The following is a 20,083-nucleotide window of genomic DNA, read 5'->3' as shown; positions in this document are numbered from 1 at the left end:
GTTCATAGTTGTGTCTCCCTCAACAAAGTGTGTATTTTAAAGAAATGATTGGTTACATCATTGACCATCATGTCATCAAACCTAATAGTAGGGTAACATTGACTACATTCAAGTAACTTACCAAAATGTATTATTAAACAAATAAATAAAATAAAATAGCGTAATTCAACGGTTTCATACATGTAAATGTGCATGCATGTGTGTGCAAACTAGTCTTGAATTGAAAACCCCACTTCAGTCAGCTGAGCGAAGTTGTCGGCTCTGCTTCTGTTTCCTCTTCTTACCTACAAGAGAATCGTAGTGAATCACTCATAGACACATACATACACAGATGCAGGAATCGAACTCCAAATCGAATTTTATTTGTCATGTACACAGTTATACTCAGTATAATTCAGTGTAGTGAAATACTTGGTGATCTCTTACTCCAAGACTATTTAAATGACTAGAAGCGTGACGCTACCTTATTACCCGCAATAAATTTGGGGAAAAAAGCTTTATTTCATATAATAATATTAGGAAGAGAATATGCTATATTCTGGGTGTGACAGACTGGGGTTTGTATTCTTGATTCATTTGAAGCTGTACTTGAAGTCAGCCGGTACTCACTGGTTTGCAGTACTGGCTCCAGTTTGTTTTTCTCTTCTGAGTACCGTGAATGTTTCTTATGTACCGGCACACGGCCAGGGGTTGGGGGAATATTTTCTTGGCATACTTTGGGCCTATTGATACCAATTGATCATTGCTTGAGTGCCAAAGCCTACTTGAGTTCTTGGTGACCATGTGCATCCCTTCATGGCCACGTGGGTAAACACCCATGGGACCCCTCGTAATGACCAGAGTGACTTCGGGGTTCAGAAGCTTGTCTGAGGACGCTTTCATACACCCAGCCTGCCTGGGGGAGTACATTTGTAATATGTGTGATCCTCTATTGCCCTGTGCAGAGAATCCTTGTCTGTGAAACAAGTCTAACCCTACTATGTTGTCTCCATGGTGGGTGATGTAGAATGGAAATGAGGCAATTGCTGAGGTGCTGAATTGCAATGAAAGTCGTAGGAGGCCAATAAAGTCAATCTTACTCCAGCTATAACCACAGAGTGTGACTACTAAAGGCTGTAATGTTTGTATGTGGCACTATTCAGCAAAGATATCTTGGCTCCAGTATCAAGCAGTAGCAGTACACAGACTTCCAGATAGATGGGGCATTTAGAGAAGCTGTTAATGGGGGGGCACTGCATGAATGACTGCACATGCAGCTGATGATTGGAAACTATGATATGCATTAGCAGGTAAGGAACAACACTATTTGAGTTGTGATTTGGCTCCTCACATTTCCTCCATATCTGACCTTTATCTGGGCATCTGTAGCTATTATCATGATGTGCAGAACGTCAGTGGTGGTTTTATTTGGCTGTGTAACTTGTATGTCAGCAGTTTGACCTTGGGCCTATTAACTGCTGCACTGGTTTGTCTCTCTGATTAGCAACTGATCCGACATCCTTCTTCCGCTAGGAACTAAGGACGCCAATTCATGCGTCACTTTACCTCATTCCATCATCGCCCACACACAGGGTGAATGACGTAAATTACACCATCAGAGGGTGTCCACAGTACAATGGCAGCCCTAATTTTGTACATCGGTGTGTATCCACTGCACATGTGCAAGTAAACTGACTGGGTGTTTCCAGTGACTGACAGAAGATGAGTAACTGTGTGAGAATGTAGAGGCACCTTTACATATATAACTCATCATAGGAGGAGTACATATTTCAGTACACAGACTTGTAGAACAAAAGCAACTAAACACTGGGCAAAGAATTGGGATTGAAATACATTTGATATTTGATATAGTCCTGCACTGCAGGAACACTGCATATACTACATACTGTATACTTTGTATTGTAGCTATCACACTGCTTTCAGTATTCTTATAGCTGAGCTGACCACCGCATATTTCACTGCAGGTTATAGTTGGACTGTATACCTTGCATGTCACAAATAAGACTCTTGAATCCATTTGATGCACTTCAGTGTTTTTGTACATTTATATATAATGTTTATTTGTTCTTGTTCATTTTGTCATATCACAGCTGTTTAACAGTGACACTTACGCTTGGCCAGTGTCTCATTTGCCATCGTTGTATGCAAGTACCGACCATGGCTATCGTCATCAGCAGAGAAATGTAGTGTGTACGCAAGAGTCCGTGTGTGTGTGTGCTGTAACAGCATGCAAAAAAGTTTCACTTCAGATTCATTTAAAGTGGACCATTTGCATTACATATCCAAAACACTCCACGTCTCCCAAAGCCTTCCTTAATCCTATTAGACAAAGCTTAGTTCCTTATCTTCTGCCTGCTCGGAATCTGTGACTCCCCTTCACCATTTTCCTCTTTGTACCAATGTTTCTCACCACCTGAAAAAAATGCATTCTGATTATTGTAGTTATGTTAATTCTCTCTCGCGAGGATTAAATTGGTTCATTCGGGTTCAGCTGCATACTTGGAGGCTGCTTTAAATTCCTTCCTCCCTATTTCGAAGGATTCAGGCTTTTCTTGTTCAAGACAATGAAGACCTGATACAAGAATCCAAAACAGACTGACAAACGAAACTCGATATGTTGGTTGCTGGGTCAAATGACTCATGGGATCAGTAGTTTTAAGTTCACTTTAAAGTACCTGGATACAAATGTCCCCCCCCCCCCTCATTATAAAATACAAACCAATTACATCAATAAAATCACAATATGCCTTTAATTATAGTGAATAGGATATGGAAGCAGTCATGATATCAGAGGTTCAACACAGAAAATAATTCTCTCTTCATAGCAATGCAGATCGCACTTCCCGTCCGTCTTTACAGTGCAGAGAAATTTCCAAGCTTTCACCTTGTGGCCGCTCCCTCACCTTCACGCTACAGAGGTGTGAGGAGGCCGGTCGGTCGCATCCAGATCCTCCGCTTGGGGTCGAAAGCAAATGCTGAGCTTGTGCTGTAAGCGAGCTCTGAGATTCAGCCCCTGCTGCACATTAATGTACGTGTACTCCTGTGCCTTCAGTTTGGCGTAGTAATCGGAGAATTTGTTAAACAGGATTGAGATGGGCATGCCGTTCAGGATTATACCAAAGGAGACGCAGCCAAATGCCACCAGTCGACCCAGGAAGGATACAGGCACCACGTCACCATAGCCTACTGTGGAGATACTTACCTATAGGGACAGGAACAAAACAGCCATTGTCGCAATAAAACTTTAGTTATGGTACGAGTCAGAAAAAAGGCATTTTTGTTGTGACTAAACTGGCTCGTCAGTGCACAGTTTAATCACTAATGCCTCCTTTTCATTTCTGAAAATTACCTTCACTACTTCAGTCATTATCAGTCATTTAACTTAGTTTCTCTAACTCTCAAATATTGTAAAAATGTGCCGGATACTTCGCTCCAAATGGGATGGCACCATAACGTTAACATGGTATGAAAAAGGCTCTGGATAGTAGATATTAGTGAGGGAGGCGTTTACTCACTGCAGCCCACCACCAGGCGTCAGGGATGCTGCTGAACGGGGTCCCAGGGACATCATGTTCCACAGAGTGCAAGAGCGCGGAGAAGGTGAAGACGCCCATGGCGATGAAGAGGAAGAGGCAGCAGACCTGCTGCTTGCACTGCCGGACGGTGAACCCAAACGCCCGCATGCCAGTGGAATGTCGCGCCAGCTTGAGGATACGGAAGATGCGCATGAGTTTCACCACCTTCAACACTTTGCTGACCTTGCTGACTCGTGCCATGGTTTGCAGGTCTTCTTGAACACTCAGATCTTCTTGACTGGCAAAGGCCTCGAAGATCAGCTGGATGAAGTAGGGCATGACTGCCACCAGGTCAACAAAGTTGAGTGCACTTTTCAGGAAGTGCTTAATATCGCAAGTTGTAAGAAGTCTTAAGAAATACTCAAAGGTAAAGAAAATAATAGATACAATCTCTATACACTCCATATAAGTCTTCCCGTAAACTTTGGAAGTTTTTAGTTCTGTAACAGTGTTGAGTGTCATAGCCACAATAGAGATTATCACAAATACGCTAGAAAATACTGCAAAGGTTTTTGCAGCCATTGAAGAGTAAGGGTTCTCCATCAAGTCCCACAGGGCCTTGCGGAGACCACCGAGGAACATACCATCAAAGCCCTCCTCATCCTGCTTGGGCTGTATTTCCTCTATGAGCTCCCTTTCAACTTTAAGATAGTCCTTAATGTCATCCACCTTTTCCTCAAAAAGAATGCGGCAACAGCACTGTGTCTCCTTCATGCTCAGTCCCCAGTATGTCATTTCCTCTTCAAAGTTAATGGGGCAGAGCTCTCTCATCACCCACAGAATGTCATTCCGGTAGAAATGGAAGATGTAGTGAAAGAATGCAGGATCACGGTCAAAGAAGAACTCATTAGTGAGCACCGAATAGTCATCACAGAGTGCGAGTTGCTTGACTCTGTCAGTGCACAGGGCCAGTGAGCCGATGCGAGACTGGGGGTATTGGAGAGCCGCGCTCTTCGCAATACGGAATACTTTCCCGCCAACATTAATGTTCATGATGTTTGATGGCCTCACACGCTCTGCCTTTTCAGGCCCTTCACTCTTACCTTGAGGTTCTGGGCTATCCAAATTCTCCATAGAATTCCATGGCTTCACAGAACTGTCCTGAGAGAAAGGAAAGGGACTTTCTTCACCTCCAGAGCTTCGGGCAAAGCCATCACTCAGCCTGGCAAACAATGTGGAGCGTCTCTTCTTCAGCTTCTTTTTGAGTCCACTCTGAGATAGATCCATAACAACGATTCCAGAGAGAAGGCAAGGGGGAGGGAGGACTAGAAGTTGCACAAAAGAAGATTTGTTGATTCTATTCCGTCTCCCATGGCAAGTCAAGAATAAATTGGCATTGTTTGTACCCAATGCCCAATGTTGTGCCTGAAATGAATCTCATCCATCCAGAGAGCTGCAGAAAATGGGGATGTCACGCCTATTCAGTCCAGGACAAGATTGGGATGGGAAGCAGTCTTAGTGCCTCAGAGTCAAGGACACTATGGATTCTTTTTTGGCCTGGAGGTTTAATCCCATTGCTGTTCTTTTGGTTTCTTAAGCATGGCTATAAATACAGTCAGGATTAATGCAAAGTTGATTTAAGGATTTAACAGAGAGATAGCAAAGGTAGAGTAACTCTTACCACATTCGATGTGGTTTTTACAGGCACATTTGCATGAACTGCTCACAGAATCTTATTTTCAGTCACAAACGATCCATTTCAACATGTTGCAAACCTAATCAGATTTTATGCTTCAATACACAACTGCAATGCTGCTAAATAATGAAAGCTTTTATGGACTGTAGGAGTGTTTTTCCTCATTTGGTATAGTGATACCAGACCCTAGTGCTTGGGGGTGGGTCTGGTGCAGGTCACGCAACAGGCATACAGAATGCCATACGGAATGCCACAAGCAGCTAAAATACTCAGTTACTGCTTGAGCAAAAATACTGAGGGGTGGAGCAAATGGACGCACTGCAGCTATAAGCCAGGCTTTGGCCACCTTCTTGAAGTGTCATGTGATACAGGAGGAACCCGTAATATTACACTGGAATAAAGACTTTATCCAATTAAGAACATTTATTGAACGGAGACAAAAAAAAAAAAAAAATTAAAAGAATTTAACCGTTCATCAGTATCACTGCACTACCTCAAATGTGCAGGATTCTTGACTGCATTCCTTCAGCAGTTAAAAGTAAAAAAAAAAAAAAAAAAAAAAAAAAAAAGACATTTTCATAATTGTTTGTTTTTTTCCCCATTAGTTGTTCAAACTTACTGCTTATCAACTGGAATACATATACAGAATAAACGGAAAGTTATTCATTATTCCTTAAATTCAGAAAAAGATACACATTTTAAATAAATACCCCAAATGAAACAAACAGTCTAGGTCAGGAGTGGAGTGAACCTTGTGCCTAAATGAAGCTCTTAACACTTCCAAAAAGCCACAGGATTCTGACTGAAGGACCAGAGTCAACCATGGCATTCTACAGCTACAAAATTTCACTGGATCTGCTTTTCTGTGTTCCCCTAAACTGAGCTCCTGTTGCCCCCTTGTGGCTTTTCCTAGGTTGCACATGCTCATGTTGCCCTTAGCCGCCTCATGAGAAATGCGGAGTTGCATATGTGGCTCAACCACAAACCACAGTCAGTCAATTGTCGGCGTGTATCTTTACAGTAGCACAATAAAAATTTAAACAACCATTATGTTGCAAGTGCTAATACATAACCCTATCACCGGCCTCAGGACAACACACAATGGATGAGGGATCCATTGTTACGGCACGTAACAATGGACGATAAGAGGAGCATCAGACGGCAGCTGGATCAAATGGACATATGGCACCGTTCTTCCACCTTTAGCTGGGCATCCTGAAGAAACATAAAAGATGCTGCTTTTAGTGTTTCAGAAAGTCACAAAGCATCACTCTGCAACAAGAAGCCTGAAAGCATGCGGCAGGATAAAGATCACTGCTATACTGAACTTACAGACCACATGGTGTACTGACCTTGAAGGAATACATATCAGGGACCAGAACTGGCACAAGAGGATCCTGGGATTCTTTCAGCGAGATGGTGGGGTGCAGAAGGCGACTCCTGGGGCAGCTGAACTCTGTGTTCCACCACCAGAGCACCAATACGGCCAGGAGCACGCTCAGCAATACTGCACAGGCGGGAGAGAGAGGCGGCCAGGAGCACGCTCGGCAATACTGCACAGGCGGGAGAGCGAGGCGGCCAGGAGCACGCTCGGCAATACTGCACAGGCTGGAGAGCGAGGCGGCCAGGAGCACGCTCGGCAATACTGCACAGGCTGGAGAGCGAGGCGGCCAGGAGCACGCTCGGCAATACTGCACAGGCGGGAGAGCGAGGCGGCCAGGAGCACGCTCGGCAATACTGCACAGGCGGGAGAGCGAGGCGGCCAGGAGCACGCTCGGCAATACTGCACAGGCTGGAGAGCGAGGCGGCCAGGAGCACGCTCGGCAATACTGCACAGGCGGGAGAGCGAGGCGGCCAGGAGCACGCTCGGCAATACTGCACAGGCTGGAGAGCGAGGCGGCCAGGAGCACGCTCGGCAATACTGCACAGGCGGGAGAGCGAGGCGGCCAGGAGCACGCTCGGCAATACTGCACAGGCTGGAGAGCGAGGCGGCCAGGAGCACGCTCGGCAATACTGCACAGGCGGGAGAGCGAGGCGGCCAGGAGCACGCTCGGCAATACTGCACAGGCGGGAGAGCGAGGCGGCCAGGAGCACGCTCGGCAATACTGCACAGGCTGGAGAGCGAGGCGGCCAGGAGCACGCTCGGCAATACTGCACAGGCGGGAGAGCGAGGCGGCCAGGAGCACGCTCGGCAATACTGCACAGGCTGGAGAGCGAGGCGGCCAGGAGCACGCTCGGCAATACTGCACAGGCGGGAGAGCGAGGCGGCCAGGAGCACGCTCGGCAATACTGCACAGGCTGGAGAGCGAGGCGGCCAGGAGCACGCTCGGCAATACTGCACAGGCGGGAGAGCGAGGCGGCCAGGAGCACGCTCGGCAATACTGCACAGGCGGGAGAGCGAGTCACTGTCTCTGGAGCACATGGGCTTAGGGGCCTCGAGAGAGAAACCCTCTGGCAACCAGGCGTTTGAAACAAAAGACCCTCTGATGACCACAGTGCCCCAACCTTCACTGTGCATCCTATTCTAACCCTGGTGCACAACGGATGTCGAACTTGCATCAGTGCAATCTAGCGCCCCCAAGTGGTATGAGGACATACTGCAGAGGTACTCAATGCTCAACACACCGGTTTGCAGCAGCTGACGGTGCCTGGACACCTCTGTGGGACTCAGACTGACACAGAATGAGTGTCCATTTAAACGCCAATGAACGACTAACCCAGACATGTAGTGGCGGCATGTCTAAAATGATAGTGAGGGATTAAAGCAAAAGAGAAAAGGACCGGGGGGCCGTAAAATTAACACTCACCAATTAAAGAAAGAATCTCTGCGAAGGTGGCATCATAAAGAACGGCAGACTTCTTATGTCCTGAAAACAAAAGTAACGCAAATTTACCCAATAAGTACTCAAATTTCAGGGGGGGGGGGGGTCACATTCATAACAGTGAATGAAATAATAAAATATAATTTGTTTGATTCCAAAAATGACTATTTCAACTCATTCATTAAACTGAGTATTGCAATGAAGTTATAAAATTTATATCATGTGCATTTTATAACTGGGTACAACTTTGCTGTCTGGCAGCTTCATTTAAGTATTTAATCAAATTCTTAAAATTAAAAAAAATTAAAAATCTGAGAACATCCTGGATACCAGATCATCAGTCATACACTCAGCAACTGAGGTGCCAGTCACAAAAAGTAGATGTTTTGATTTCCTACAAAACAAACATGTAAACACAGCGAGAGGTGGCCAGTATTTGGACCTAAAAGCTCAGGATAATATGCAAAAATGCTGCATGAAGTCAGTGTACAGCCCCTTGGATAAATCCATTTTGTTTACACCAAGATCCACATTCTTAGCGTTCATCCAAAATATTCCAAGAGGAGCTATGAAGCTGGGCCAGAAGATACTGTGAGGTTTAAGATGATAAACTGCATTGATCTCAGGGGGAAATTCATTAAGGGCACTTTACCACTGCATCAGGTACCATGCTTGTGTTACAGTGTTGGGTCGCTCTCGTCTTAATGAAGCCTTTTCATACGTCACATACTAACCTTCAGCAACGTCGTCTCCAGGTACCAAGCAGAAGAAGTGGGGGGGGTTGGTGTCAAAGAGCCGGGGGACACACTGAAAGGGGCAGACCTTCCCAGGATGGCCGCAAACACCAGCACCTGCAATGCAGGCCAAGGAACATTCTAGGGCTGCTACTATCGACTACTTTTCTATGGATTAATCTATCGACCATTTTACCATCAGATCAATTAATCTAAACGATTTTCTTCCAGGAAAAAAAAAATTAATTTTGCCAAACTTATTGCAGGGCTTTAGATAATGGATGCTGGCTTTTCAGCACTATACAGACATTACTTTTGCCCACAATTTGAAAGCAAGTTAGTAGTATACCTAAAATACTACTGAGATGCATATTGTGATGCCCAAAAGTTAGTAATCTGTATAAAATCGGTGTATCCTTTTGTTTATTAAATTCGGTTAGCAGAGCATGCGGCATGTGACTCTTGGTAAATCATGAGCATTTATAAATCAGCAACCACAACATCTTTAAGAGGGAAAATATTGTGGATAAACAAGGCAAAGATGGGGGTGTGGCACTGCTTTCTGCTGATTAAAGTCAGACACTTTTTGGTAAATATACTTGTTAAATTTTTTTTGTGTGTTTCAGTTTACAACAACAACACTGGTCCCAACGCGCAGGAACACACACTGGCACCATCAATCCATGTAGAATAAGCCCAGATTTTAGCCTAAACATTTTCTCAGACACTAATGAGATTCTAAGGTAGCAAGCATAGAAAAAAATAATCGATTTTAAATACTCATGTAAACGCATTTTCAGTGTCGACGTCATCGACTAATCGTGGCAGTTCTAGTATATTCAAGAACCAACATCAACACGAAGCTGTTGCAGCTAAGCTCTGTGTAACTGCGGTGAGTCACCTGACGCAGCCTCTGGCTGAAGCAGCGGGTGAACCGCGACCAGCCCCCCCAGGGAGCGGATGTCAGACAAAAGGACTTTGAAGGAGCTGCCATTGTGCTTGTCTGCGCTGCACAGTGTGCGGGTTTCCTGATCGCCCCAGAACACCTTCCCCTGCAACGCAGTGCACAAAAACCGGAAAGGAGCCGCACACCTTCAGTCACCCTCACGCAGCAAAGACGCAGAGGCCATTTGCTCAATATTTCTCCAAACTCCAATTCCTATTTTTGGCCAGTTGCAGACACAGCGGTACCTCAAATACTGCAAGTGCAAAAGGCCTGTCCAGGTGTCCGTTTGATTCCAGTACGGTCTTGCGATGTTTCCCATCAAATCCAACACGCGAGATGGTGCGCAGCGTAGAGTCTGCCCAGTACAGCAGACGGCGAGGAGTGTCTGGAAAACAGAGTGTGAAATGACACCAAGACCTTTTCACAAGTGGATACATCAAAAAGGCTTCAGCTGTGTCACTCAGCGACTGGTTAATTTTTGCACAATTTGCAAGATTTAACAGAATGGCCCAAAGGAGGTTCTCTGCTAGACTGACATCGTGGGAGTTGATCACCTTTGCAATTCCAGAACTCACCCAGAGAGATCGCAATAGGGTTGTGCAGTCCTGAGCCAACAACTGTCAGTCTGTCCTCTCCATCCATACCAGCCCGTTCAATCCTGGCAAAGCCTCCAGTTTCTGCCCAGAACAGGAGACTGGAGATTTCCCAGTACTGAGTGTGTATATTTTATATTGCATGTTATTACTCAGTTTTCTGTTACTGTTATGACAATTTATTGCTCTATCGTTATATGTTGCTTAATTCTGTATGGACATGTACAAGCAAATACAGGTATCCATCCACCAGGGTCCTATTCGGTATGGAATGTGCGACGTCCATAATAATTAATATACAGTGCTGGAGACGCCCAAAAGTGGACATTGCAGGACATTAGCGGGCGCATCGCTAAGATAAGCACATACAGGAGAATGGGCACCACTGGCAGCCATATAATGAGCCACTGGAACACTGTATGCACTGGAACACTGTATGCATACAGTAATGTGCAGGTGACGACAGTCACAATAGTTACATATGATGTATACAGTTCCTGTACTGCGCCCTTAGGGCTGCTGCTGCTGGAGTACCGTGTATATCGTACTGTACTCAATGTCATGTCTATCCTCTAGAACTATCTAGATACGCCCATCCGGTGGTCCCAGTGCCAAATGCAGACACAAGTCTACGGATCCCTGTATTTCATTGTACAAGTGACAAGGCCTTTCAATCCTTCATAGTCAAGTACTTAAAAATACCAAAATGCAGACAAATGCTCTGTATCCCGGTTGTACTTAAGGTAACTTACCCCAACAAAGGCTCCACAGCAATCCCTGTTGGGGTGGACAGTCCACCAATCAGAAGCCGTCGTCGGTCTCCATTTAGTGGGGCCACATTGACCGAACCCACAAGGGCATCGGTCCAATACAGAAGGGAATGCAGCCAGTCAACAGCCAGCCCCATGACCTCCCCAAGGTCAGACAGCACAAGGTGCGGCTTCCCGGAGGATTCGTCCAGTGAAATCCTGGAAGGAACAATTAGTCACTGGTACTGTATGTGTATATATATATATATATATATATATATATAAAGCCATTCTGGGTAAAATTCCTTCTTATTTATCATCATTCTTGATCTGGAAGCCATGAGGTCGTGATCTTCGCTCGATGGACTTTAAAACTGGTTGTTCCAAAAGTAAGAACTGACTTGGGAAAGAAAGCTTTTAGGTTCTCAGCACCTGACGTGTGGAACACTCAAGCTGAACTCAGTCTGCAAAATTTAATACCCTTGAATGAATTTGAAGTTTTGGTAAAAACTCTAGGATCGAGTCTAGGTTGTCTGTGTGCAAGTGTATGGTTTGAGTATGTTTTTATGTAATTTTATGTAAGATTTTGTACTGACACCGTTGCTGCTAACTTGGCCAGGTCTCCCTTGCAAAAGAGATCTGTGATCTGAATGGGACAAACCTGGTTAAATAAAAGGTTAAATAAATAAAATCTATGGAGGAAAATATGCCAAAACATTAACAAACCAATGAGCAGAACAAGAAGTGAATTGTATGTATAAAGAATAACAAAAATCGTAATTTATACAAGTTACACGAAGCCAAACATCAGTGCTGAAGGGAACGGCGTTTCCTAAAGCTTACATGTAAATGGAAGCAGTCTTGGACTCCGCCCAGTATAGAGTGCGGTTTGCGGTGAAAACGGCGAGGGGGGCCGACCCTAGATCACCCCCCACCAGCTTCCGAGATTCTAATCCAGCAGCATCCATCCGCCACACCCCGTCCGCACTGCTGAAGGCCAGCAGGGGCTTGTCACCTGGAAATCAGAACGTCCTTAATGACTGAACCACACCCAATCATCTGCCGTTGTCACTATGCAGTCAGCTGATAATTGACTAACGTACTGATTAATTAGATGTTTGATCGAATAGAATATAGTCCTGTATTTTTTAATAATGCAAAAAAAATTTAATATAAATTTTAAAAATTTATGCCTGGACACAGGAACCAAGCCAGCCCATGGCAGGACACACACACACACACACACACACACACACACACACTTAGTACTCCAGGTCACTTAAGTCGCATGTTTTATGACTCTTGAAGGAAACCAAAACATCCAGCGTGGAGAGAACATGCAAACTTCCCACCCAAAGCAGCCGTGTGCAGCGACAGTGCTACCCACGGAGTAACTGCACCCTCGATGCTCTGTCTGCACAACGTTATTGTAAGCGTCACATAAGAACCACGAGAGTCAGCTGGGTTGAGAACATCAGCAGAACATTTTTACAGTCACAGGAAACAAAACTTGTGAAGTTTTACCATTATACTGTCTGTTCCTTTTCAACATTATCTGGGACACGTTAAAAAAAAAATGAAAATTAAAAAAAAATTCCTGCCACTGTACAGGCATTTGCATAAGCTGCCATTAAACTCACAGGCAGTGCAGCACGTTTGTGAGAAATTTAACAAAAATGAGTGAGGAGAAAGGCCAATAATAGGTCACCAAAAGACAATCATCTTCCCACATGTAGAAATAATATCATAGAGACAATATTGAGTGATTTGTCTGCACTGCTTTGTGTCTATTGGCACAACTCATGAACTCTATTGGTAAATAATTTCCATTTGGCAGCAGCCAATTTTTCCAATTGCTTTGTTTGTGATAAATAATGCAAAATTATGTATCATAATGTGAACCTATTGTGTGTAGTGTTGAACAATACCAGGAAATCAATATTTCAATTATTCATTCATTAATTTCATATCACTTTAATATTATGTCCCATATTAAGCGAGATGAAGGTTAGTCCTGTTTTAGCAGTGATTGTCTTGAGACAGAATACTAAAGTAAAATTAATATGATTTGAGTCATTTAAACCAGAAAGTCAATTCTTCCACACAAGTGAAGCGTTTGCTCTGATCAAGGCGAATGAGGGTCCAAATACAATCTTCCTTCCGGCAAATTTTTAATTTTAAAATTTGATAAAAAACATTTAAATCAAGTAACTGACAGCTCTGAATAATGAACCTTATTATATGGAAATAAACTGTGATAAACCATTCACTGCTTTAACGTTCTTACTAGGCCAAATTTTTCCAGATGTCGGTTTAAAAAAAAAATTTAAAAAAAAAAACCACCTTGCAACTAGAGCCCATTGCATGAGGACACAACCTTTGAATTAAGTGTGAAGCGATGCAGCCTCTGACTTTCATGGTTTGGTTCAAATCACACCACCAGCTCGCTGTGTGAAGTTTGCATGTACTCTAGCAACCAAAAATATGCAGCTACATGAACTGGCGATTCCAAACAGCCCATTCTGTGTGATTATATATAAGTGTGCCTGTCTTGTGATGGACTGGCTCCCATACAGGATGTCCCCCATCTTCCTGAGAAAATGGCTGGCTGGAAAAATGTTAGAAAAATAAGCTCTTACCACCAGCCCTGCACTCCCCAGCCTTGGCACCTTTCAAGTAACCTGAATGACAGTCACAGGTGAAGGTCCCATTTTCATTGAAGCACAACTGACCGCACAAGTCAGTGTCCAGACACTCGTCAATTTCTGAGGAAAGAGTTTGATTTTAACATCATGTCTAAAAATCTAGCCAAAAAAAGCATCATGTGTTAGATTTGACAGCTTTTGGTTGCTTTTCATAAATCATATGTTTTGAAGGCAAGACAAAGGTGCTGTTGAGACCAGGCCGCTCACCCTCACACTGGGTGTCCCGCACCAGCCGCATGCCATGGGGACAGTCACACACGAAGCCCAAAGGCTGGTCTATGCACAGATGAGAGCATCCGCCATTGCTATCCAAGCACTCATTTTGATCTAGGGTAGGAGGAGGTTTAGCGTCAGCGAGACGGCACGTGAAACGGCAGCATGCGTGAACAGATTGGAGGGGAAAAGGCATGTCGGATAATTCTGGAGGGCCGAGCGGCATCGCTCACCACAGTCCTGCTCATCACTCCCATCCACGCAGTCCTGGGCGTGGTCACATCTCCAGGAATGGGGAACACACTGCCCATCTGAGCAGCTGAACTCAGGACAGCCGTGGTGGGTTTGCTGGGGTAGCTGGCACAAGCCGTGGCGCTCGTCGGCACCATCGGGGCAGTCGGGACTGCCATCACACACCTGGGCCCTGAGCAAACAGCCTCCCGACCGGGGGCAGAGGAAGTAGTCATCCATACAGCTGTGGCACGATTCCTCGTCACTCCCGTCGCCACAGTCGTCTCTGCCATTGCAGCGCGAATCCAGCGACACACAGTGTCTGCTCTTGCAGGTGAACTCATCCTGCTTGCATTCAGTTTGACCTGCAAAATTCAAAAATTCTGGAGATTAGGCTTGCGACACCCAGATTAATCAGCAGATGTAAAGCAGAATAATGTGTCCCACCCACAGATACCATCTACAGCCGACTCCTGTGGGCTTTTACCAGGAAATACCACAGGGGACCATCTGTGCAGACACCTACCACAGTTCTCCTGTAGCTCGTCTGACCCATCCTGACAGTCAGAGCTCCCGTCACAGAGAGAGCCGTTACCAACGCAGCCGCCATCCGTGCACAGAAAACCTGAGCAGGGCTTTTCCCCTGAAATACATGGCAAAATTCATCTGACAGTCACACTGACGCTCATGCTGGAAACCGTGAATAACTGCCATAATCACACCCCCGTTTTACCGATCCAAGCCTTTAATGCACTTACAGCAGTTGGCTTCATCACTGCCATCCTTGCAATCTTCATCTCCATCACACACCCATATACGAGGGACACATTGACCACTGGAGCACAAGAACTGTGATGATTTGCATGATCCTACTACAGCACCTAGTAAGAAAAAAAAATTACTTTAAAGTAAGCTGCTCCAAGAGAGGAACTTTGAAGATACTCTCACTTATTAAAAGGTGCCCATTGATCTTAAACCCATAGTTCTTCCACCACTCTACAGAATCCATAAATTCAAATGACCAAATTTTCTTAAAATTTGTCACCTAAAAGGAATTGAGCAGAGATTTTACAACACAAAACGTCTGCCGTGAATCAGCCAGGTAGGTTTCTCACAAAACTGAGACGAAAGCGCCATGTATCAGGGGAGAAGAGGTCAGGTCGAGAGCGGCACAAGAACGACAAGCAGCACCATCAGTCACGCCAGTATACAGAAAGCAGAGCCAAACCATATCACATGGAAGGAAGGAATGAATGAAACAAGCTGGATGGCTCCAGACCTGCCAAATATGGAATAATGACGTGGGGCAAAGTGATCTTTAAGTCGCGATGTACAGAGACGGGAGCCCTTTTTCCAGAGTGGCTGCTTTTTGAAAGACGGAGGCCGGTTCCTCAGTGAGCGTTTATGCCGGGAGTCATACCCTAACGTCGCCAGATCCACAGCTACGGGGACCCCCCATGTAGAGTCGTGTCTGATGTGTATAAGCAGCACCCGAGCTGCTTCCCTTGATAAAAGACACATAATGAACGCCACACTTGTTTGTGCTTGAGACAAACGCCCGGCTACGGAGCACATTCGCGGCACGGAGCAGACTGAGAGGGCGGGCTACGGCTGTCAGACGGCCGGCCAATCCCGAGCGGGAGACGGCAGGCGGAGGCAGGTCAGCCCCGCATCTTCATCCAATCACACGTGGGTAAGGGCACTTTCACACGCTTTAGATTCGGTGAAAAAAAAAAGTATTTTCAATTTCTCCTCTATAACTATGCAATCAGCAGAGTTCTGCTGAATGAAAGCATACGTGTTCAAATGCACCTAAGCGGATCGGGTTGCCTTACCCTGTACGAAAAGGCAGTTTCGTATATAGATGAAGAGTCCAAGGGCGACAAGCTGCTTCATGGTCGATTCCTGCGCCTTCTTGCTTGTCAGGCACGTGCGTGACGCAACGCCAGGCGTTTCTTTTTTAACCCCGGCCTGATTATAATCTTTATTCATGATTGGCTCATGTGAACCTCTCAGTGAATAAACTCACCTACCATTGGCTCTTTGCTGACACCATTTAGAGACCGCTATTTTCCAAGCGAGCTTTAGCCTTTTAATATTTTACATGGGTGCATAGGATGACGGTTTGATCTACGTACTTAGTAACACTGATATTCTCAGCAGTGATGTGTCGACTGTACTTTGAATGGAGATTTTAAGTGGCTTCGAATAATTTTAATAAATCAGTGAATATGATGATTGCTAACGCTATTTTACATGTATCTTTGTCAGCTGACAAAAAAAATCATGAATCTTATACAGTCCTGATTCAATAACACAACTAGTAGTCTTGTCATTTACATGTTGTGAGGCAAAGCAGTGGTTTGATGAATAGCACTACAGCCTCACATTTCTACTGTCGGTGCTTTAGATGCCATTTACGGCTTTGTAAGTGTGGATGTTTCCCCAAATATGCATTGGTTTCCCCCCTCCGTCTAAAACAGGGGTGTCAAACTCCAGTCCTGGAGGGCCGGAGCCCTGCTCATTTTTGGGTTTCCCCTCATTTAACACACCTGATTCAGGTCCATGTGTTCATTAATTACCACACAGCTCTTGAGCTGAATCATTTGTGGTGGAACAGGGAAAGAACTAAGCTACACAGGGCTCCGGCCCTGCAGGAACGGAGTTTGACATCTCTGGTCTAAAACCATGTTATATGGGGAAGCAGAACAACGGAACTGGTCACATTGTGTGTCTGTATGTGTCACTTGTGATGGACTGGCATCCTGTCCAGTGTGTCCCCTGTGCTTCTTGGGTAGGTTCAAGGTTCAACATGACCCTGTACTTAATTACTGGTAAGAGAGATCCACAGATATAGCAGGTAATTTTATATAATTTGCACACATTGTGATCAGACGTCATTTTTCCGAACTTTATTAATACTTTTAGATTTTCAAACACCAAAGAGCATGAACTAGTATGCTAGTTAAGAACATTCTTCCATTAAGAACAGAAAAGAAAGGAAATAATGATCATTTTCAATTGTCCTTCAGAGATATGGTTGATCCGTTGACAATGGAAGGTCCTTCCCATGACCAGGGACAACTGGACACTTTTCTTGGACTGCAGGAGCTTGTCTTCATTCACAGGGGAAGAGTGAAGACATGAGAGAGTTTTGTTTATATGAAAGATACTGTGTAGATGAACTGTAGGTAATCTTGCAAAACAATTCTATATACAATATTATATGCTCTCACTATTTGTAGTTACAGCACTGCAGAATCAGTTCAGTTATATTAATTTTACATTCATGTTTTAGTTGAAATGTTTAGTTATATTTACTGCCCATTAATATAACTGTACTGATTAAATATATTTATCATGTTACTAAAGACCCTATTCAGAATACAAATACATCCTGGAAAAAAAAACATTTTAAAGATTACCCCCCAGCTTCAAGTGCTTTTTGAAACGACATCACGATGGTAGGCGGCATGGTTCCTCTTCGCCCATCTCGTTCGCAGTAATAGTTATGGGCAAACTTGTGAGAAGGTCCAACTGGAAGTTTTGGTGCTGGTTGAGTTCTAAAGATAACATGTCGAGAAGCCATGCATAAAAAAACTAAGAAATGGACCCAAAGTGACCGCTTACAATCACTAAAAGCCAAGTACAGAGATATGTTACATTTTCAAGGTCGCGTTGTTCATATGATTAAACAAACAGCTAGGTTACCACAACAGCACTTTAAAATACCGTACCTTTTTGCAATCTCACCATACCGGAGCTGAAGTTTAGACTGAAGATCTTGCTGCAATGACATGAAGGTCACAAAATTCGGTAAAGAGAGCAACACACACTACGCTGTTCAAAACATATTAAAATTAATTAAGGTTTAGCATGCGAGAAACTATTAAGAAAATAATTCCAGCTAGGTCTAGTTACAAAATAATAACTGCCAAATCAACACAAGATATGCAATACTCTCAGTACAAACGTATTCTAGGTAGATGCCTAGCAATGTTTATGTCAAATTTAAAGGGCAATCCGCTTTTGTTATTAATGCAATGCAATACATATCCAGCTTCAAAGTTTTATAATTTCAACTATTAACACATTGGTAACACTGTCAGAAAAAAAATATAATTTACCCCTGATAAATAATTTCGAATCCTCTGAATTATCTTTGTAGCTGTCGCCATTTCTGTACAGATCAAACTGAAATCTCGCGATAATGAGAAACCACGTATAACACGTGATGACTTGCAGGTAGCGAGTTATATATCGCTTAACCCTAATTACATATATATCCTACTGCACATATATGCATAACACCTACAAATAAATAACATAGATACATAATACAAACTGACCCGTAATCCTTAAAAACTATATTACTACGTCATAATAGTTTTGCGGAAGCGGAAATGGGTGTAATGGATGACGGGAATGTTATAAATTACATTTTCTATAGTCTTTTTTATTTATACCTTTTCCAGTTCAGTCTTTCCTAAACATTTCTGCTGTAGAAAACGTCGTGACGTGATATTTTTAAGTAACAGTTCTGAGTATAAATAGGCGTCTCGCCCCACGTGATCCCCTTTCCGCTGGAAAACGCCAAGATGGACGCCAGTCGCGTGCAGCCGATAAAGCTCGCTAGAGTATGTGATTTAAAACAAAATATTGTAATTGATTGCCATGTGTCTGCATAAACGGGGAAAATCCAGTGTTTGTACTATATCCTCGTTTGTCTAAACAGTTTCGCTACTGTATTATATTTTTGTTTCGCAAACAGCACGTGAGAGGTTACTTTACAGTCTCGGCATGTTAGGAACGTGAAGTTAGAAAATGGTGGTGTTACGTTAAATTAACATTTTTGTACGCATACAGTAATTCCTTATGTTGTCCACGCAGTAAAGTTTGTGTGTTTAATTCAGGAAATATTTTTTGATGATCCGTGTAGGCTAGCGTACCACTCTGGCTAGTATTTCGAAAGCGTTAGCTACTTGGAACGTAAACATTTTGCTGTTTATGCAGGTATTTGCTTCTGTCTATATAGCTGCTGTACTTTTAATGCTACCATTAATTATTGCATCTCATTTTAGGTGACGAAGGTTCTTGGAAGAACCGGGTCCCAGGGCCAGTGCACCCAGGTAAGTAGTTTAAATGGCTTCGTGTGTTAGTGGTTTCATACGTCTCAATTTTCATAGCTGTAATGTCTTATTTGCTATTTTAAGGTGCGGGTTGAATTTATGGACGACAGCAACCGATCTATCATCCGTAACGTGAAGGGTCCGGTCCGAGAGGGAGACGTGCTGACCCTGCTGGAGTCGGAGAGAGAGGCCCGGAGGCTGCGTTAGGTGAGCCCCCTTTTCCGCTTGAGTAAGCCAATCCTAGCTGTAAATAAAAACGTAGTGAACTGCTCCCTTTATGTGGTATACAGGAAAGAGTTTACATTTAGCTACCTTCCGAGTGATGCTCCGTTTTAAGATGTGGTGACGTAGATTGGCACGCGATTACTGATTGTCTTGGAAAAGCAGTTTGTCTCTTTGTCAGCTTAACCTCGATAAGCCAGTAATTGTGCTAGTCATGAATTTTTACATAAGATTGACGTCCAGTATTCCTCCGAGCCGGGTAAAGTAATGACAGTGCTTGATGAATTTTCTGTTGATATTTAAGCCAAAAGGTTTCATTCCTTGATATTGATTGTAATTTCCCCCTCCCTGCAGTCCAAAGACAGAAGAAGCGAAACATCAGTCAAAGAGAAGACTTAGTGTCTGGAATGTCTTTTTTGACAATAAAATATTAAACTGTTTGTATTGACAGTGATTATTTAATTTATAACACACCAGGCTGATCCATTGGGGTTGTACATGCTGTAATTAAATCATTTTTCACTAACT

The 20,083-nt window shown here is 43.9% G+C and overlaps 4 protein-coding genes across 5 annotated transcripts; 1 reads left to right on the top strand and 3 right to left on the bottom strand.

Moving 5' to 3' along the window:
• Positions 1-2,075: 2,075 nt before the first annotated feature.
• On the bottom strand, positions 2,076-5,607 carry LOC111860429 (potassium voltage-gated channel subfamily V member 2). 2 transcript variants are annotated; one of them, XM_072699906.1, is made up of 3 exons: positions 3,516-5,607; positions 2,904-3,202; positions 2,076-2,413 (listed from the first exon to the last, which is right to left on the bottom strand). In XM_072699906.1, the coding sequence occupies exons 1-2, from the start codon at positions 4,800-4,802 to the stop codon at positions 2,906-2,908; spliced, it is 1,584 nt and encodes a 527-aa protein (XP_072556007.1). In that variant the 5' UTR covers positions 4,803-5,607; the 3' UTR covers positions 2,076-2,413; positions 2,904-2,905. The 2 variants fall into 2 exon arrangements, with proteins under 2 accessions (XP_072556007.1, XP_023699927.1); XM_023844159.1 differs by lacking the exon at positions 2,076-2,413 and having other exon boundaries at positions 2,732-3,202.
• A 183-nt stretch (positions 5,608-5,790) lies between these two features.
• On the bottom strand, positions 5,791-16,189 carry LOC111860428 (low-density lipoprotein receptor-related protein 8-like). The gene is made up of 15 exons (XM_023844158.2): positions 16,040-16,189; positions 14,963-15,085; positions 14,731-14,847; positions 14,207-14,569; positions 13,968-14,087; positions 13,695-13,820; positions 11,899-12,070; positions 11,059-11,274; positions 10,289-10,407; positions 9,959-10,098; positions 9,669-9,819; positions 8,768-8,884; positions 8,019-8,078; positions 6,564-6,718; positions 5,791-6,426 (listed from the first exon to the last, which is right to left on the bottom strand). The coding sequence occupies exons 1-15, from the start codon at positions 16,098-16,100 to the stop codon at positions 6,382-6,384; spliced, it is 2,085 nt and encodes a 694-aa protein (XP_023699926.2). The 5' UTR covers positions 16,101-16,189; the 3' UTR covers positions 5,791-6,381.
• A 912-nt stretch (positions 16,190-17,101) lies between these two features.
• Positions 17,102-18,576, bottom strand: ndufa7 (NADH:ubiquinone oxidoreductase subunit A7). The gene is made up of 4 exons (XM_023843737.2): positions 18,332-18,576; positions 17,942-17,991; positions 17,630-17,767; positions 17,102-17,320 (listed from the first exon to the last, which is right to left on the bottom strand). The coding sequence occupies exons 1-4, from the start codon at positions 18,380-18,382 to the stop codon at positions 17,233-17,235; spliced, it is 327 nt and encodes a 108-aa protein (XP_023699505.1). The 5' UTR covers positions 18,383-18,576; the 3' UTR covers positions 17,102-17,232.
• A 132-nt stretch (positions 18,577-18,708) lies between these two features.
• Positions 18,709-19,995, top strand: rps28 (ribosomal protein S28). The gene is made up of 4 exons (XM_023843738.2): positions 18,709-18,841; positions 19,286-19,333; positions 19,418-19,540; positions 19,910-19,995. Exons 1-3 carry the CDS (start codon positions 18,803-18,805, stop codon positions 19,538-19,540), a joined length of 210 nt encoding a protein of 69 aa, XP_023699506.1. The 5' UTR covers positions 18,709-18,802; the 3' UTR covers positions 19,910-19,995.
• The last annotated feature ends 88 nt before the right edge of the window (positions 19,996-20,083 follow it).

The sequence above is a fragment of the Paramormyrops kingsleyae genome, chromosome 15 (assembly GCF_048594095.1).
Source record: "Paramormyrops kingsleyae isolate MSU_618 chromosome 15, PKINGS_0.4, whole genome shotgun sequence".
NCBI classification, from domain to species: Eukaryota; Metazoa; Chordata; class Actinopteri; order Osteoglossiformes; family Mormyridae; genus Paramormyrops; species Paramormyrops kingsleyae.
The sequence above is the reverse complement of the archived record's forward strand: the minus strand, read 5'-3'. Positions and strand labels throughout refer to the sequence as shown.

What these genes read in the sequence shown, in the direction of transcription:
- LOC111860429 (XM_072699906.1), bottom strand. Translation starts at nt 4,802, where the DNA reads ATGGATCTATCTCAGAGTGGACTCAAAAAGAAGCTGAAGAAGAGACGC. An exon ending in ACGCCTGGTGGTGGGCTGCA is followed by an intron (nt 3,203 to 3,515) that starts GTGAGTAAACGC and finishes CTGTCCCTATAG; the next exon opens with GTAAGTATCTCCACAGTAGG.
- LOC111860428 (XM_023844158.2), bottom strand. Translation starts at nt 16,100, where the DNA reads ATGAAGCAGCTTGTCGCCCTTGGACTCTTCATCTATATACGAAACTGC. An exon ending in GAGTGATGAGCAGGACTGTG is followed by an intron (nt 14,088 to 14,206) that starts GTGAGCGATGCC and finishes CTCCTACCCTAG; the next exon opens with ATCAAAATGAGTGCTTGGAT. An exon ending in TTGCACTTGCAGTATTTGAG is followed by an intron (nt 9,820 to 9,958) that starts GTACCGCTGTGT and finishes ACTGCGTTGCAG; the next exon opens with GGGAAGGTGTTCTGGGGCGA.
- ndufa7 (XM_023843737.2), bottom strand. Translation starts at nt 18,382, where the DNA reads ATGGCGACAGCTACAAAGATAATTCAGAGGATTCGAAATTATTTATCA. An exon ending in TATGGTGAGATTGCAAAAAG is followed by an intron (nt 17,768 to 17,941) that starts GTACGGTATTTT and finishes TGTTATCTTTAG; the next exon opens with AACTCAACCAGCACCAAAAC. An exon ending in AAAGCACTTGAAGCTGGGGG is followed by an intron (nt 17,321 to 17,629) that starts GTAATCTTTAAA and finishes CTGTGAATGAAG; the next exon opens with ACAAGCTCCTGCAGTCCAAG.
- rps28 (XM_023843738.2), top strand. Translation starts at nt 18,803, where the DNA reads ATGGACGCCAGTCGCGTGCAGCCGATAAAGCTCGCTAGA. An exon ending in AGCCGATAAAGCTCGCTAGA is followed by an intron (nt 18,842 to 19,285) that starts GTATGTGATTTA and finishes ATCTCATTTTAG; the next exon opens with GTGACGAAGGTTCTTGGAAG. An exon ending in CCCAGGGCCAGTGCACCCAG is followed by an intron (nt 19,334 to 19,417) that starts GTAAGTAGTTTA and finishes TGCTATTTTAAG; the next exon opens with GTGCGGGTTGAATTTATGGA.